We start from the raw sequence: 17,362 nt of genomic DNA, 5'->3' as shown, positions 1-17,362 counted from the left end.
AAGGCTCACTTGCAAGCTGTGAGAAATCTCAGTGGGTTATCAATGACTGCCTTAATTTTTTCTCACAGATGTTGGTCCAGATGAGAAGGAAAGTAACTATGGACCTTAGCTGGACAGGCCAGATCTTCCACCTTTTTCTTGGAAGCGGTGTAGTCAAAATTTTCCCTAAAGTTAATAATCATCCAACAAAGAAAACTGACATAATTTAGGCAAGTAACCGTAAATGTTCAGAAACGCTATATACCTTGCTCCAATATTTTTCCTGGCCTTATAGTTCTTGTTATAATATGCAGTCATTTTGCGCAAAATATAATTAGTTATAGTTGATTATGGTCAAATAAGATCCAAGGAATTTCATCACCTGTTCAAATATCACCTTCTAGTCAGGTCCAAATAACAGTAGACACTTTGGACTCGAGTTGGAAAGTATAACTTAATTGTAACTAGTCTTTTGTTAACAACTACTAGCCATATATAGTATATACAGTATATCCACTCACAGGGAAGTGGAAATTTTGTTTTGATTATTGCACTCTTACCCTGTGTGTACAGATAGGCCTAATTGAAGGGAGAGGACCATAAGGCCAGCCATAGATGGAGTGATGTTCTTATCCTGAAATCCCTCCCAAAAATGCTCTGCCGCTAGCAATAATCGCATGAAAGTCTGACAGGCAGGTTGTACTCAAGCTGATCAATCGATCAACTTGGGTATATTCATCATGCCCATAAATGGTTCAAATCTCGGCCCATTCCTGCTGAACAGGCCGAGATTCTATAGCCTCGTACACACGACCGAGGAACTCGACGGGCAAAACACATCGTTTTCCTCGTCGAGTTCCTTGTTAGGCTGTCGAGGAACTCGACAAGGGAAGTTTCTCCATTCCCGTAGAGGAAAAAATAAGACATGCTCTCTTTTTAGCTTGACGGAATCCTCGACAGTTTCCTCGTGGAAAAATGTACACACGACCGGTTTCCTCGGCAAAAAGAATCCCAGCAAGTTTCTTGCTGGTTTTTGCCGAGAAACTCTGTCGTGTGTACGAGGCTTGACTGTCTGGGGCCCGCTTAAGGCCTATGGTCTCAGAAAGGACTCACTCCACCCTATGCCGCAAACACTATTTAATTTGTTTTGATGATCTTTGATATTGTTGGCTGCCATCTTGCACTGTTGTGTTGACAGTATGATTTGTAGCGCAGCAGCTGAATGGTGGTGCTACAGTTCAATGCTTAGCCTTCCCACCCTCTTCGCTGTACCCTTACATTGGTATGAAACAAGGAAGATAAAGGTCTGTCAATACTGTAGTTAGAACAGCAATAGGCAGTATACTATGCAGAGGAGAGACTCAGGAGTTAAAAGAAGTAAAAGAATTATCTGAAACAATAATAGAGCATAATTTAACCCAATTATCTTGTGCATATAGATACTATCTCTGAGTTTATTACTAGTGTCATTCTGAGAGTGCATTCAAGGCTGCTAGTGTTGTAATCTTTAGTTGTTTGCCTATATTACATCACATTGCATATTATTAGCAAAGTCTTGACAGTTTCAAACAACAGAGTTTTATGGTTTGCTTACAGAAGTGATCAAATCAATGTCTAAGGTCTGTTTCACACAGGCTTAAGCTTGTATAAGAGCAGTGTGAACAGCAAGCTTTGACAAAGCATTTGCAAAGCTTTCAGCAAGCTTTGTTGAAGCTTTTACAGTACTATTCAGCTTCAGTTTGTAAATGTTGAATACCGATCCTAATGGGAGGGATGACTGCCACAAGCCAGCTGCTAGCAGGCTTCAGCACTTCCTGAAGCTTGTTAAAAGCCTGCTGAAGCCTGCTAGCAGCTTGCTTAAAGTGGCAATCAACACTCCCTTTAGAATCTGTGATCAGTGTTGCCAAACCCTTGATGTCAAACAAAATCATGACATTTACTGACAGACAATTTTTTTACTGACACTTTTACTGACACTTCAAAAAAGTACATAAAATGGTTGTTTTGAGGTGCATATATCAAGATATAAGCTATAAACATATAGCTAGTGCTATTAGGAATGTGTTTAAGTTATGAGAAAAGTATAAAACTATATTTCTCCATTTACATGAAGGTCAGGTTAATATACTCAGCACAGAGTTTCTCCATACATAAGAGTCCATAGCGTTCCCCTTTACATCAGAGTTCACAGAGTTCTCCCTTGCACTGTAAGGGGGATGCCTGCAGACTCTAATGTACAGGGGAACTCTGAGGACACTGATTTAAGGGGGAATGTGGGGTACTCTGATGTGGGGGGAACTCTGGTGACCACAGACCACCTTCCACTAAAGTGAATACACTAAGGTAAAGGGGGGGTTACCTTGATGTATTCACTCCCCTCTTACATCATTGACCCCCCTAGACTGACCTGGTAGTGCTGTCACTGACCTCCTCTCAGGTTCACCATGCCGGGCTCAGTCAGAGGGTCCTCTGGTAACTATATGGGGTTAGCACCTGTAATGATAATATTTAGTATAGGAATTTGTTTTTATATTCAATGTGCCTTCATTTAAATGTATAATTTCTCAACTTTCACAGATCAAACTTGCCAACTAACAAGTGGAGGGTACAGGGGGTCGTAGACAGGGCTTTCTTAATGAGAGGGCACACCTGGGCACTGCCCAGGGGCCCCAGCTACATGGGGGCCCCTGCCCTTTCCCCAAAGAAGCTGATCCTTGAGCATGGGCTGCCCCAAAATTGGGGCAGCCCGGGCTGCCCTTCCACATCCCAGATATCCCCCCAGCACTCTGACCCCTCTACACCCTAGATGTCCCCTACCTTCTACCTACTTGATTTATGTTTACCTGCACTGTCTCCATTGTAGGGGCCCCAGAGCAATGCTTTGCCCAGGGGCCCATGATGCTATGAAGTCGGCCCTGGTCGTAGAAACCAAATATCACTGCCAGGAGTACTTTCTGCCAAAAGAGTTATAAAAAACATTGCTGTAAGTCAGTGACGGCCAACCTTGGCACCCCAGATGTTTTGGAAATACATTTCCCATGATGGGAAATGTAGTTCCAAAACATCTGGGTGCCAAGGTTGGCCATCACGGCTGTAGGTGATTAAAAGAAAAGAGGAATACTTTTTTTTTAATCATACTTACCTGGGTGGATGTAGCATCGGTCCGAACCAAGCGATTAAACACCGCTGATCGCTTGGTTCTCAGGGCTCTCTGAGCAGAGAGCTGCTGACTGTCAGTCATTGCTCTCTGCTCTGCCTCCCCTGTAATCACTGAAGCACTGGGCTATGGAGGAGGTGGGAGCGGCCGGCTTAGGATCTCAGCTGCTCACTGAGAGGCTGAGCCTCTCCCTACATAAGTTTTACATGTACTGTATATCTACTGTCTTCAGCTTGCTATATCCTTTAAAAAGTGCACATTGTGTTAGACATTTTTACTTCCTCTTTTATCAGTGGGAGGGGAGTCTGGGCATACACTGTGTGACAGCAGCTGATTGGAGGAAAGGCACACCCTCCCCCCTTCCACATAGGCAAATACTTGCAGAGCTCTGCTGTGAATAGACCAGCTTCCTGCTAATCTATTATAGCACCCACCCTGACACAAATTTTCAGCTGTTTTTATCTCCTGTGTCAGATAACTTGTCAGAAGTTATCATGCTGATTACAGAAGAACGGGGCAGCAGAAAATTACGGGACTTTGGAGAGAGATGAGAAAACACTGCAGATATATGTGCCCAGGTCAAATTTTATGAATCGGGTTTACATCCACATTAACTACCAGTGACAGGGGGAGGGTAGCAGTGGCAAATTTGCTGCTCTTCTCCACTGCATACAGGGACAGGCACACTGCCTGTCTCTGTATGCCAACTTACAGTTGGTCTTAATTACCTCCAGTTTTGTTATCTATGAACTGGAGGTATCTATTTTTGAATCTTATGCAATAATAGCATAACTTTATAAAAGTGGCACTATTAAGAAATACAGTAAAACCTTGGACTGCGAGCATAATTACTTCCGGAAACATGCCTGTAATCCAAAGCACTTGTATATCAAATGGAATTTCCCCATAAGAAATAATGAAAACTCAGATGATTAGTTCCACAGCCATTTATTCATAAGTCCTTCAGTTTATAGGCCATATAAAAAGATTATAGCAGTGTGATCGGTTGTGTAACCATAAAATGTCCATCCACAAATGGAAGCCTCCACAAGGGGATTAGAAGCAAAATCCAGCAGGAGCTACAGAGTATAAAAGAGAAGAGAGGCGCCTCTAAGTGTAGCAATATGGTTACATTTATTAAAGGTACAACATTTAGCAACTCACATGGTTGCTGATTAAAAGAGGCACATCTACTATAAGTATGCAGGCATCCGGGGTAAAGCAATCCACATAGACCAGGGGTAGGCAACCTCGGCGCTCCAGTCCCATGAGACATTGCAAGACCCTGACAATCACAGGCATTACTCCTAGAGGCAGAGGCAAGATAGGATTTGTAGTTTCACCATAGCTGGAGTGCTAGACCATCCTCTGCACCGCCAGCTCTCACCGATGTCAGTCTGCAATCGTGACCGGGAAGACTACCCTGCAGTAGAGCGATCTGAAAGTGACACTTGAAGCGCTCATAAAACACAACGTGGAAGGGATGACGTCAATGGTGGTGCGGAAGACCATCTATGTTGACAGCTTTACCTTGCATACTTAGATGTGCCTGTTTTAATCATCAACCATGTGAGTTGTACCTTCATTAAATGTAACCATATTGCTACACTTAGAGGCGCCTCTCTTCTCCTTTAGGCTGCATTCACACCTAGGCGTTTTTTACAGCGATTTGACGCGACAAATTGCAGCGTTTTTCCCCGCGATTTGCCACGACAAAACGCAGCGATTTTCCCCGCGGTTTTGTACAGGTCATTGGCATCAATGTAAAACGCCAGAGCCGCCCGATTCGCGCATCAAAAAAGGGTCCGGGACTTGTTTGAAATTCAGGCGTTCAGCGTTCTTTTGGCGTTCGGCGTTTTGCGTTGGAGATGTGAACCATCTCCATAGAGAATAATGTTATGTTTCCCCTCTAGCGTCTTTGAGCGTCGCGCTTCAGGCGACAAAACGCTCAGGTGTGAATGCAGCCTTATACTCACTTGTGACATGACGCTACTTGTATATCAAGACATTGCTTGTTTATCAACTCAAGATTAATAAAACAATAATTACTTGTTTTACAAAACACTCAGACCAAGTTACTCTCAATCCAAGGTTTACTGTACCTGAATTTGCAGATCTGACGCACGTGTCAGTAAAGTTACAAAAAAGGGCAGTAGATATTTTTTAACCGCTTCAGCCCCGGACCATTTTGGTGGTCAAAGACCAGGCCACTTTTTACGATTCGGCACTGCGTCGCTTTAACTGACAATTGCGCAGCCGTGCGACGTGGCTCCCAAACAAAATTAACGTCCCTTTTTCCCACAAATAGAGCTTTATTTTGGTGGTATTTGATCACCTCTGCAATTTTTTGCGCTATAAACAAAAAAAGAGTGACATTTTTAAAAAAATGTAATATTTTTTTTTTTTTTTTACAGTAAAAAAAATGTAATATTTTTTACTTGTTGCTATAATAAGTATCCCCAAAAAAATATTATAAAAAAAAAACGTTTTTTTTCCCACAGTTTAGGCCGATACGTATTCTTCTACTTATTTTTGATAAAAAAAATGATGCAATAAGCGTTTATTGATTGGTTTGCGCAAAAGTTATAGCTTCTACTAAATAGGGGACTGTTTTATGGCATATTTATAAAAAAATATTTTTTACTAGTTATGGCGGCGATCAGCAATTTTTATCGTGACTGCGACATTATGGCGGACACATCGGACACTTTTAACACCATTTTGGGACCATTGTCATTTTTACAGCGATCAGTGCTATAAAAATGAACTGATTACTGTAAAAATTACACTGGCAGTGAAGTGGTTAACCACTAGGTGGCGCTGTAGGGGTTAAGTGTTCCCTAGGGAGCGATTCTTACTGTTAGGGGGCGTGGCTACACATGACACGTCACTGATGACCGTTCCCGATCATCAGTGACAGTGTCACTAGGCAGAATAGGGGAATGCCTTGTTTACAAAGGCATTCCCCTGTTCTGCCCTTGCTGACCGCAATCGCGGGCCTCCCGGGAACATCGAAGTTCCCGGGACCCGCAGGCGAACCTGCGAGGCACGCATCGGGCACGTGCCAGCTGGGCAGCAAATTTAAAGGGACTTACGCCAATCTGCCTGCCCGTGCCATGTTGTCGACGTACATAGTTGTGCCGCAGTCGGCAAGTGGTTAATTTGACGCAGGCCAATTTAATTTCTTAATTGAATTCGCCCTTTGTCTCTGCTGGGGAGATTATTCTGTATTTGTCCGGGTGACCATTGTCACTGAGATAAAAAGTGATGGGAACTACAACATTTTAGAAATATCATTGGAACAAAACACATTCTGGTAATTCAAATTCACCACTGAAAAAAAGAGCAGAGGAAGGGTCTATGTTCTCTTAGATGTGTAAATACCATTTTTGATTGAAGTTGACGTTGATTAAATACAGAATATTTGAATAGAATTAGGAACTGTAGGGAGAAATGTGCTATAATACTCTGTGGGTTTGTTTTATTTTCTTACATAAATATTACCAGTCTAATCATTTTTTTATCTATCAGCAGATCAAGTATTCTTGAAAGGCAATTATTAACCTTAATGAAAAAATGATGTATTCTGAGACGTATTGGAAATTCAGTTTTCACTGAGGTCATCAGTTAGCATTGTATACAGTATTTAGGTGGGAACTATAAAAGCTTTGAGACGATCTTCTATATTTTTAACACCTACGGATCTCAGTATGTTACAGCTCCTTCCTGTCCCGCAGTGGCGGGTGGTAGGTAGGACAGTCGCACCCCCCCCCCTCTTTACTCAATCGTCAGCACACCAACCCCGCACTTACCCCATCTAGGTCGCGGGCAGAGCTTCATCCTGAGTCTCCTTTTTCTCTGCATCACAGCGGCTTCCCCTGTGTCTTCTGCTCTTTCTCCGCAGCCAATACGATTGCTTCTTCTCTCGGCCAATCGGGTCCCAGGACCCGCTTCCTGATTGGCCGGGAGGCGAATCAGGAAGACAATAGCAAATATTAATTCGTAATGTCACACAACTGGGTGGGCTCAGGGCGCAGTGCTCTGCCCCCCGGGCCCACCCTTTTTGGAAGCCTCTGGCGCTAATCACGTGCCACTGACCATGGATAATGGGGTTTAAGTGAACTGACCACCATTAATTGTGGGGTTGATTTGGAGGTTTAAAGTATTTTGGGTTCATCCATGACATCTAGCCATTGCACACAACCACCTGCCTAACAACAGCAAACATAATGTGCAAAAAAAAATAAACAAATCCTGATAATTTCCCCAGAGCTGTACAATGTCGCTATGGTAACGCTATATTGCTCTGGTCACAATGTGTTAAAAAAGAATCGTACAGACACCAGTCAGTGTCCCTGATCACCACCACACCAGTTATATGATGACGCTGTACTACACAAATTGTCAACACTTTTTTTTTTCTTCATTTTCCAAAAATGTATGACAAAGAAATGACACCTTCAAAAAACCTGCCATGCCTCTTACTCAATACCTTGAACTGTCTACTTTTCAAAAAGCCATATTGGGGATATTTCTACTATCCTGACATTTTAGAGCCTCTAGAAATGAGATCCGTCCATCAGTACATCAGGATTGATCAATTTATACCATATACCGTTTTGTGGACGAAATGTAGCAGAATACATACTGGGCTAAATTTATGAAGAACAATTTTTATTTTTATTTTTTTATAACAGAAATTAAGAAAAACACTTTTTTTTCAAAAATTTCAGTCTTTTTCTGTTTATTTAAAAAAAAAAACACAGTGGTGAATAAATACCGCCAAAAAAAAAAGATCTATTTGTGTGAGCAAAATTATAACATTTTAATTTGGGTACAGTGTTGCATAACCGCGCAATTGTCATTTAAGCTGAAAACTGGCCTGGGCGGGGGGTAAAAGTGGCTGGTATTGAAGTGGTTAAATACCACTAAACATAAGCTATATCTGTCTCATTCATTTGGGTACAACGTTGCATGACAGGCTTATTGTCAGTCAGACTATCACAGTACTGAAAAATGGCCTGGACAGCAGTGGCGGTCCGTCACAAGGGGCACATGGTGCCGTCCCCCTAATCCATGCGCTGGCCCCTAATCTACAGACAGGACGCCGGATGCATGGATTCCAATGTTTTTTTTGTTTTTTTTTAGAAGCAGTTCCAATTTGCTCTGTGCCTTTTGCCTATGCTCTCCAATTCCTCAAACAGGGGAGTGCACACACCAACCCAGGTCTGTGCACACGCTCTTGCACACCTGGCAAATACCCGCTGTGTCTGTGCAGCTGCATCCACTCCCATAGGCTGTCTGCAAGCAGTTGGGGGCAAAGGAAGATGCCAAAAAAATGCCTTCCGCTTGCAGTACTGCTGCCAGCACCCCTCTAAATTAACCATTAAAAAAGCAAATACTGTATATAATCGAGTATAAGCCGACCCGAATATAAGCCGAGGCACCTAATTTTACCACAAAGAAATGGCAAAACGTATTGACTCGGTGTGCCAAGCTCCGGGTCCAGGGGACCTACGACCGGCCAGTACCGGGTCTCCAAAGTCACTGGAGAAATGACAGTTTAACATGGGAGTCTATGGAAGGGGTGCACGGCTTTAAAAAAATCGGTGCTCCCCGGCCGTAGGTCCCCCAGATATCAAACTTTGCACACTTGTAAGGAAGACTGGGGCTACATGTGTGCCAAGTTTGGGGTCCAGAGGACCTTCGGCTAGCCGGTACCGGGTCCCCAAAGTCCAGGAGATCAGGCGCAAAAAGGTGACTCGAGTATAAGCCGAGGGGGCATTTTCAGCACAAAAAAATGTGCTGAAAAACATATATACGGTAGTATATTGTATTGTAAACACATTTATTCCATTTATTGCCTATTTTATAATGGTAATAAATGGTAATAAAATGCCTTTGTGGGTACAAAGCATGGTAAGGTTATTTACAAATGAAATACATTTTTATGTTTTTATTTTCTACAAAACAAATAATCAAGATAAACAAAAATAAAAAAAGTTTACATTTAAATAAGTAAAAGAAAATAAACAGAAACGAAAATCTGTAGAGCAATAATAACACTAAGCCCAGGTTCACACTGGGCTGCGGGAGTGAAGCCGTGGGATTTCAGCTGAACTCGCACAATTTCACTCCCGCTTGTCAATCCCGATTTCGGCCGCGATTTCAGAGACATCTGTGCAGGTTTCTGCACAGATGTCAATGTAAATCGCGGCCCGAAATTCGCAAAAAGTAGACAGTACAGGAACTACTTTTTGAAATCGGTGCAGCGCCGCATATGCGGCGTCGCACCGATTAGGACGGTGCCATTGCCGACAATTGCCGCCGATTTGAGATGCGATTTGACATCTCAAATCGCATCTCAAATCGTACCAGTGTGAACCAGGCCTCAAAGTGAGAAAGTATAAAAGAAGGAAACTCATTTGATCTGCACACTAAAGAACTAGTGGAAATACACTGTAATAATATTATTATTGCAATGTATTTATCTGTGATGCTTGTAAATAATTTTGCCAATAATGAGACTTCAAATCAGAGCAGCTGTAAAAATAGGGGAATAACAAATTTATCAGTGAAGCCTGTAGACATCACCTAAACTGGAACCACGGCAGCGCCTTATGAGACACAAAGTGGGACCTGACTGTCATTTTGCTGATATTACCAGCAGAAAAGCCACACATGCCCAAGGCCCATAACTACTTAACCACTTCAGCTCCAGAAGATTTACCCCCTTTCATGACCAGGCCATTTTTTTTTTTTTGCGATACATCACTGTGTTACTTTAACCACTTAAAGACCGCCTAACGCCGATATACGTCGGCAGAATGGCACGGCTGGGCACAATCACGTACCTGTAAACGCTATAAATTTTGCGCAAACCAATCGATAAACGCTTATTGCGATTTTTTTTACCAAAAATAGGTAGAAGAATACGTATTGGCCTAAACTGAGGAAAAAAACTATTTTTTTTACATATTTTTGGGGGATATTTATTATAGCAAAAAGTAAAAAATATTGAATTTTTTTCAAAATTGTCGCTCTATTTTTGTTTATAGTGCAAAAAATAAAAACCGCAGAGGTGATCAAATACCACCAAATGAAAGCTCTATTTGTGGGAAAAAAAGGACGCCAATTTTGTTTGTGAGCCACGTCGCACGACCGCGCAATTGTCAGTTAAAGCGACGCAGTGCCGAATCGCAAAAAGGGTCCTGGTCCTTTACCTGCATATTGGTCCGGGTCTTAAGTGGTTAACTGACAATTGCGTGGTTGGGTAACATTGTACCCAAGTAAAACTGATGTCCTTTTTCCCACAAACAGAGCTTTATTTTGGTGGTATTTGATCATTTAATATTTTTTTTTACTTTCTGCTATAAAACATATCCAATAAAAAAATGTGAAACATCAAATTTCTTCATGAATTTAGGCCATTATGTATTCTGCTACAAATTTTTAATAAAAAAAATCCCAATAAGCATACATTTTTACTTTCTGCTATAAAACATATTTAATAAATAATGGAATTTCTTCTAAAATTTAGGCCATTGTGTATTCTACTGCATATTTTTGGTAAAAAAAAAATCCCATTAAGCGTATATTGATTGGTTTGTGAAAAGTTAAAGCTTCTACAAACTATGGGATATATTTATGGAATTTTTATTTATTTACTTATTTTTTACTAGTAATGTCAACGATCAGCAACTTAAAGTGGGACTGCGATATTGCGGTGAAAATCAGACACTAACTGACACTTTTGACACTTTTTTGGGAACCAGTGACACTAATACAGTCATCAGTGCTAAAAATATGCGCTGTCACTGTACTAATGACACTGGTTGGGAAGGAGTTAACATCAGGGGCCATCAAAGGGTTAACTGTGTGCCTAGCCAGTGTTTGTGTACTGTGTGAGAGGTGCTTTTAGTAGTGGAAGGCATGGATTCATGTCCCTGCTTTGCAGGAACACAGGATCCATGCTTTCCCTACTGACATAGGCAGACTGCCATTCTGCCACTTTAACGAATGATTGGTGGGTGGTACCCACTGATCGGCACCTGCTGTGCATAATCACATCGTGAGCGAGCAGCCAGTGGCACACATTCACACAGGCTACCTGGAAGTGTGGGATCACGTATATATAATGCGTGATCAGGGCGGCTGTGAAACGGTTGCATTTGTTTCTGCATTAAACTTAGCATTATTACTTATTTGGTGTACTTTTTCAAATGTTTCGGTGTGTCATATACATAATAACATACCTGTATAAATGTTTTTTTTTATGAACTGTCTTTAAAGCAGAAATCAAGGCTAACCACATTGGGGGAGATTAAAGCGGGAGTTCACCCATTTAAAAAAAAAAAAATCTCCCCTTAGCTTCCTGCTCGTTCGGTCTAGGGGAATCGGCTATTTATATTAAAATATGTGCAGTACTTACCCGTTTTCGAGCTGCATCTTCTTCCGTCGCTTCCGGGTATGGGTCTTCGGGAGCGGGCGTTCCTTCTTGATTGACATTCTTCCGAGAGGCTTCCGACGGTCGCATCCATCGCGTCACTCGTAGCCGAAAGAAGCCGAACGTCGGTGCGGCTCTATACTGCGCCTGCGCACCGACGTTCGGCTTCTTTCGGAAAATCGTGACGCGATGGATGCGACCGTCGGAAGCCTCTCGGAAGACTGTCAATCAAGAAGAAACGCCCATTCCCGCAGCCCATACCCGGAAGCGACGGAGAGGATGCATCTCGTAAACGGGTAAGTACTGCACATATTTTAAAATAAATAGCCGATTCCCCTAGTAATAACGAGCAGGAATCTAAGGGGGAAAAGTGCCCTCTAAGGGTGAACCCCCGCTTTAACTAAAACTGGTGAACACAGAACCTGGTGCAGCTGTGCATAGTGACCAATCAGTTTCTAACTTCAGCTTGTTCAATTAAAGTTTTACTAAACCCACAATGGTAAAATCAGTCTATATATGCAGTAAAGCATGCTTATTATACTCACTGTGGAAACTAAGGGATTAATCCTCTGCATTGTGTAAAAAGGCTGTTTGATCCTGTCTTCTCTGATCCTCTTTGTCTTCCACTGTCCCCAATCTATCTGCTGATAGAACAGAGTCTTGGGGCACTCTGCACATGCTCAGTTTGGTGTGTATTGCTAGAGAGTTTTTTTCCTTTTCTTGGGAGAGTGCATGTGATCAGCACAGGGCCAATCAGCACTGTCCAGACAGAGGGTCAGGGGTCCTGCAGCCTCATAGGACAACAGGGGAGAATGAAAACTCCTCCTACAAGCTTCAACCAGATACTGATAGGAGTCACACGACTGCTCTAACTGCTGATGAGAAAAGGTATTTAGCTGTTTATATTTACTAAAATAATTGCATTTCCATGTTCTGAGTACTGTGGGAGACCAAATATAGTGAATGGAGGGTCCTGGGTTTAGTAACACTTTAACCACTAGAGTACCGGGCCATCGTCAAATGACGGCTCCACGGTGACTCTGAAAACTCAACAGGACGTCATATGACGTCCTGGATTCCTCCAGCCACTGGGGGGCGCGCGAGCGCGCGCCCGGCACGTCCCCGAGATGCCGATGCGCGTGCCTGGTGGTCGCGATGTCCGCCAGGTACCAGCGATCGGTAACGAAAGAGCAGTGACGTGGAGCTCTGTGTGTAAACACAGAGCTCCACGTCCTGTCAGGGGACAGAGGAGACCGATCTGTGTCTCTTGTACATAGGGACACAGATCGGTCACCTCCCCCAGTCACCCCCCTTCCCCCACAGTTAGAACACAATACAGGTATACATATTAACCCCTCCCTCACCCCTAGTGTTAACCCCTTGAATGCCAGTCACATTTATACAGTAATTAGTGCATATTTATTGCATTAATCGCTGTATAAATGTGAATGGCGCCAAAAACGTGTCAAAAGTGTCCGATGTGTTCGCCGCAATTTCACGGTGACAGTAAAAAAATCGCAAATACTAGTAAAAAAAATAATAAAATAAAAATGCCATAAATCTATCACCTATTTTGTAAACGCTCTAACTTTTGCGCAAACCAATCAATATATGATCATTTTTTTACCAAAAATATGTAGAAGAATACGTATCGGCCTAAACTGAGGAAAAAAAAAAGTTTTTTTTAAAAAAATTGTGATTTTTATTAAATAAAAAAGTAAAAAATTGTGTTTTTTTTTAAAAATTGTCACTCTTCTTTTGTTTATAGCGCGAAAAATAAAAACCGCAGAGGTGATCAAATACCACCAAAAGAAAGCTCTATTTGTGGGAACAAAATGATAAAAAAATTGTTTGGGTACAGTGTAGCACGACCGCGCAATTATCATTCAAAGTGCGACAGTGCTGAAAGCTGAAAATTGGCTTGGGCAGGAAGGTGCGTAAGTGCCCGGTATGGAAGTGGTTAAGCTTTGACAATGAAATCTATAAGCTGGTTGGTTACTATGCACAGCTGCATCAGTTTTAGTAAATCTACCCCATATTGTCTAAAAACAAGAGGTATGTGTATTTTCACTGAAATATTGGGGGCATTGTTATAAAGCAGTGAATGTGACGTTCACTAAACACAACCAATGGTTATGAATCAATCACTGTCATGCCTCTGGAAGATTCAGCCGCAGTGAGTGTTTGGTGAATGTCAGATACACTGCTTTATAAAGATGCCCCGTGGTGTTCTTTGTGTCGTTCTTCCAGATAGGTGCAACAATCCAGCATGAAACAACTCCTGCATTTATTTATTAGAATTTTTTTTAAACAATATTTTAACCAACAGCATTGTAAGCTTTAAAAAAAAATTAAATAACATAATGCTTTCTAATTTACATGAAGGTAAGTATTTGTTTACACAGGCAGCCAGGGGGTGGCAAACATTTACAGTTGAGCAATGCTTTTAACTCCCCCTTACCACCCAGCTGCAAATGAACATGGCTGGCATCAGTCAGTACACATCACTGTAAAACTGTGCATTTTATGTTAATATATTCCCTACACCTTCTTCCTAATTTTATATTGCTTTTTTCTTTCTACAGATGGCGCTGTCAGATCTTCCCAGCACCCCTTTGGCGCTTGAATACCTTAATGACTTTGACTTAATGAAGTTTGAAGTAAAAAGGGAGCCACCTGAGCCTAGGGTTACACGCCTAGCCCCCCCTCCATCTCTCGGCTCTACTCCATGCAGCTCAGTACCACCTTCACCCACCTTCAGTGACCCCCCTGAATCGGCAGGACCACAACGTCCAAGTCTAGAAGAGCTTTATTGGATGGCAGCTTTACAGCAACAGATGGGTGGGGAGGGACTACCGCTAACCCCAGAAGATGCCGTGGAGGTGCTGATGGGTGGAGCTGCACCTACTCTACAAGGGATGGAGGGAGGATACAGGACTGGGGGGCAGCATCCTCACAATGGTTACTTGCTAAGTCCAGAAGATATGAATGGACAGCAGCATCAGGTGAGGAATCACAAAAGTGGTACGAAGAGCTAAGGGGTCACATTTCTAAAGAATATCTATATATCTCTGTGATAGCGTTGAGCAAATGACTGTTTAGTAGTGTTGCTCACGAATATTCGCATTGCGAATATTCGACTCGAATATAGCATATTCGAGAAATCGCGCTATATTTCGAATTTCGCGGTGAATATTCGCAATTCCGAATATTCGCATTTTTTCAATTTGATTTTTAAAACAGATCACATCCTATCGACGTCTAAAAGCATTGCTGGTATGATTAGAGACCCTGGGCCGAGTAGCTAAGCTGAGGCGATCCTTTTATGTTGCCAAATTGAAAAAAAAAAATTGCGATTTTTCGCTATTGCGAATGCGAAAATGATTGCGAATTTTCGATAACTGTGGTAGGAGAACTCTGATTGTCTCTGATGCAAAAGGGGGGGGCTTTGTGTATGTGTATGTTATGAATATTTGTATGTTTGATATTATTATTTTTTGTAAGAAGGAAAAAATTGCGCATACCTTAAAAAAGGGGAGAATACAGCAGCAACTCAAAAATGTTATACAACATAAATTAATACAAGACAGAAAATGGAGTCGCTCTACAAGAATAAAAAATATGTCTAGTGACAAGACATGTGGGCAAATTATAAAATAAGCAAGCGCAAATAACTTGTGAAATACACAGTGAAACAAATATATAAAGAAATATAGTCCCAATAATAGAAAAATAATCTTTCATAAAAATGTCTTTGATATGTGAAGTGAAAAAAAGTCCAAAGCATGCAGCATGAACGTGTTCAATCTTCAAGGTGTTTGATTGACAAATGGCTGTGACAGATGGATAGAGTAAAGAATCACCACCAATGCAAAACACTTTTTATTTTGTATTGTAAAATATCAAGAATATTCTGAGCCAATCAGAGTGCTCCTTCCGCATTTGCCGAATATTCGCAATTATTTTGTATTGTAAAATATCAAGAATATTCTGAGCCAATCAGAGTGCTCCTTCCGCATTTGCCGAATATTCGCAATTATTTTGTATTGTAAAATATCAAGAATATTCTGAGCCAATCAGAGTGCTCCTTCCGCATTTGCCGAATATTCGCAATTATTTTGTATTGTAAAATATCAAGAATATTCTGAGCCAATCAGAGTGCTCCTTCCGCATTTGCCGAATATTCGCAATTATTTTGTATTGTAAAATATCACGAATATTCTGAGCCAATCAGAGTGCTCCTTCCGCATTTGCCGAATATTCGCAATTATTTTGTATTGTAAAATATCACGAATATTCTGAGCCAATCAGAGTGCTCCTACAGCATTTGTCGAAATTGCGCAATAAATATCGCATTCGCATGTTGCGATATTTCGATAAAATATCACGAATATTCTGAGCCAATCAGAGCGCTCCTCCAGCATTTCTCGAAATTGCGCAATAAATATCGCATTCGCATGTTGCGATATTTCGATAAAATATCACGAATATTCTGAGCCAATCAGAGTGCTCCTACCGCAGTTATCAAAAAATCGCAATTATTTTCGCATTCGCAATAGCGAAAAATCGCAATCATTTAATTTCGATAAAATATCACGAATATTCGAATTTAGCGAATATATCTCGAATATTCGAATATATATTCGAGATATATCGCGAAATCGAATATGGCATATTCTGCTCAACACTACTGTTTAGGCCAAAACGCATGTTAACACTTACACCTTGTTAGCCTACTGTATACTGTTACCAGGGCCGTCTTTAATATGGATTGGACCCTGGGCAAACATTTTCTTGGGCCCTCCCAAATCCACTTGTCAGCTATTTTCAGGCATGCGGACTCAAGGGGCAGCTGCTTTGGGTCCCACAACAATGACTGCCCCTTTTGCCCTGCCTTAAAGATGGCCCTGACTGTTGCTGTCAATATAGTAATAAGATCACTCTAGAATTAGAACAATAAACAGCCATAAAACACATGTACCTTAAAGCGGGGTAAAAAATGTTTTGCAATCTCAATTATATTATTATGAATATTCATTAAAACATATTAATAAAGCACGATTGGTACATATACAGTTGCAAAAACTTACCTAATATCATCTCAGGGATCTTGTGGCCGTTTTCATCATAGCTGTGGGCATTATGAAGCCCAGTTCATGTTTCCTCCTGGATTTTCCGAGAGAGGTGCATGCTGGGATTTTTAGGCACAGTAATGCCCAGAGACTCCTGTTAGGACAGGAAGTTTTACCACCGCGGACTAGGAACTAGGCAGATTACGAAATCTGCCTAGTAACAGCCATATAGAAGTGAGTAAAAAAAAAAAAAAAATGTAAGAGTTTTTTTTTTTACATTAAAGGCAAGCTGTTCATAAAAAGTTTGTTTTTAGGGTGGAACTCTGTCTGTAAATTGCTGGCCATTTTTCAGTGACAACATGCAACCTATGGTGTCACCCCCCCATGCTATCTACTTCTTGTGCTCAGGGCTGGACTGGGACAGAAATTTGGCCCTGGACTTCATCCAGACTGGCCCACTTTGACAGGTCTCCCCCATGGCGGCCGGACAACTCCCCCCCCCCCCCCAGCCACCCAAGCCCCCTCTCCCCCTACACTAGCCACTAGCCGTTCTACTTTATTAGAGTAAAACGGCTGGTACTGGTACTCTTATAGGCAGTACCAGTGGGGAAGCTAGACATTATTTCACCCGGGGCAAAGAATCAGTTTGGTGCTCCCCCGTATGGGACAAGATTAGGCAGAAGGGAAAACTGCCAGGCCATAGCTGTT

The 17,362-nt window shown here is 41.8% G+C and overlaps 1 protein-coding gene across 1 annotated transcript in view; it reads left to right on the top strand.

The window, feature by feature from the left end:
• Nucleotides 1-17,362, top strand: part of LOC120940931 (neural retina-specific leucine zipper protein-like) — a 43,753-nt gene that overhangs the window by 10,139 nt on the left and 16,252 nt on the right. Inside the window, exon 2 of the mRNA XM_040354086.1 lies at nucleotides 14,168-14,587. Coding sequence (XP_040210020.1) covers nucleotides 14,168-14,587 — 420 coding nt within the window. The remainder of the gene's footprint in view (nucleotides 1-14,167; nucleotides 14,588-17,362) is intronic.

This window comes from Rana temporaria, chromosome 1 (genome assembly GCF_905171775.1).
Source record: "Rana temporaria chromosome 1, aRanTem1.1, whole genome shotgun sequence".
Lineage (NCBI taxonomy): Eukaryota > Metazoa > Chordata > Amphibia > Anura > Ranidae > Rana > Rana temporaria.
The sequence above is the reverse complement of the archived record's forward strand: the minus strand, read 5'-3'. Positions and strand labels throughout refer to the sequence as shown.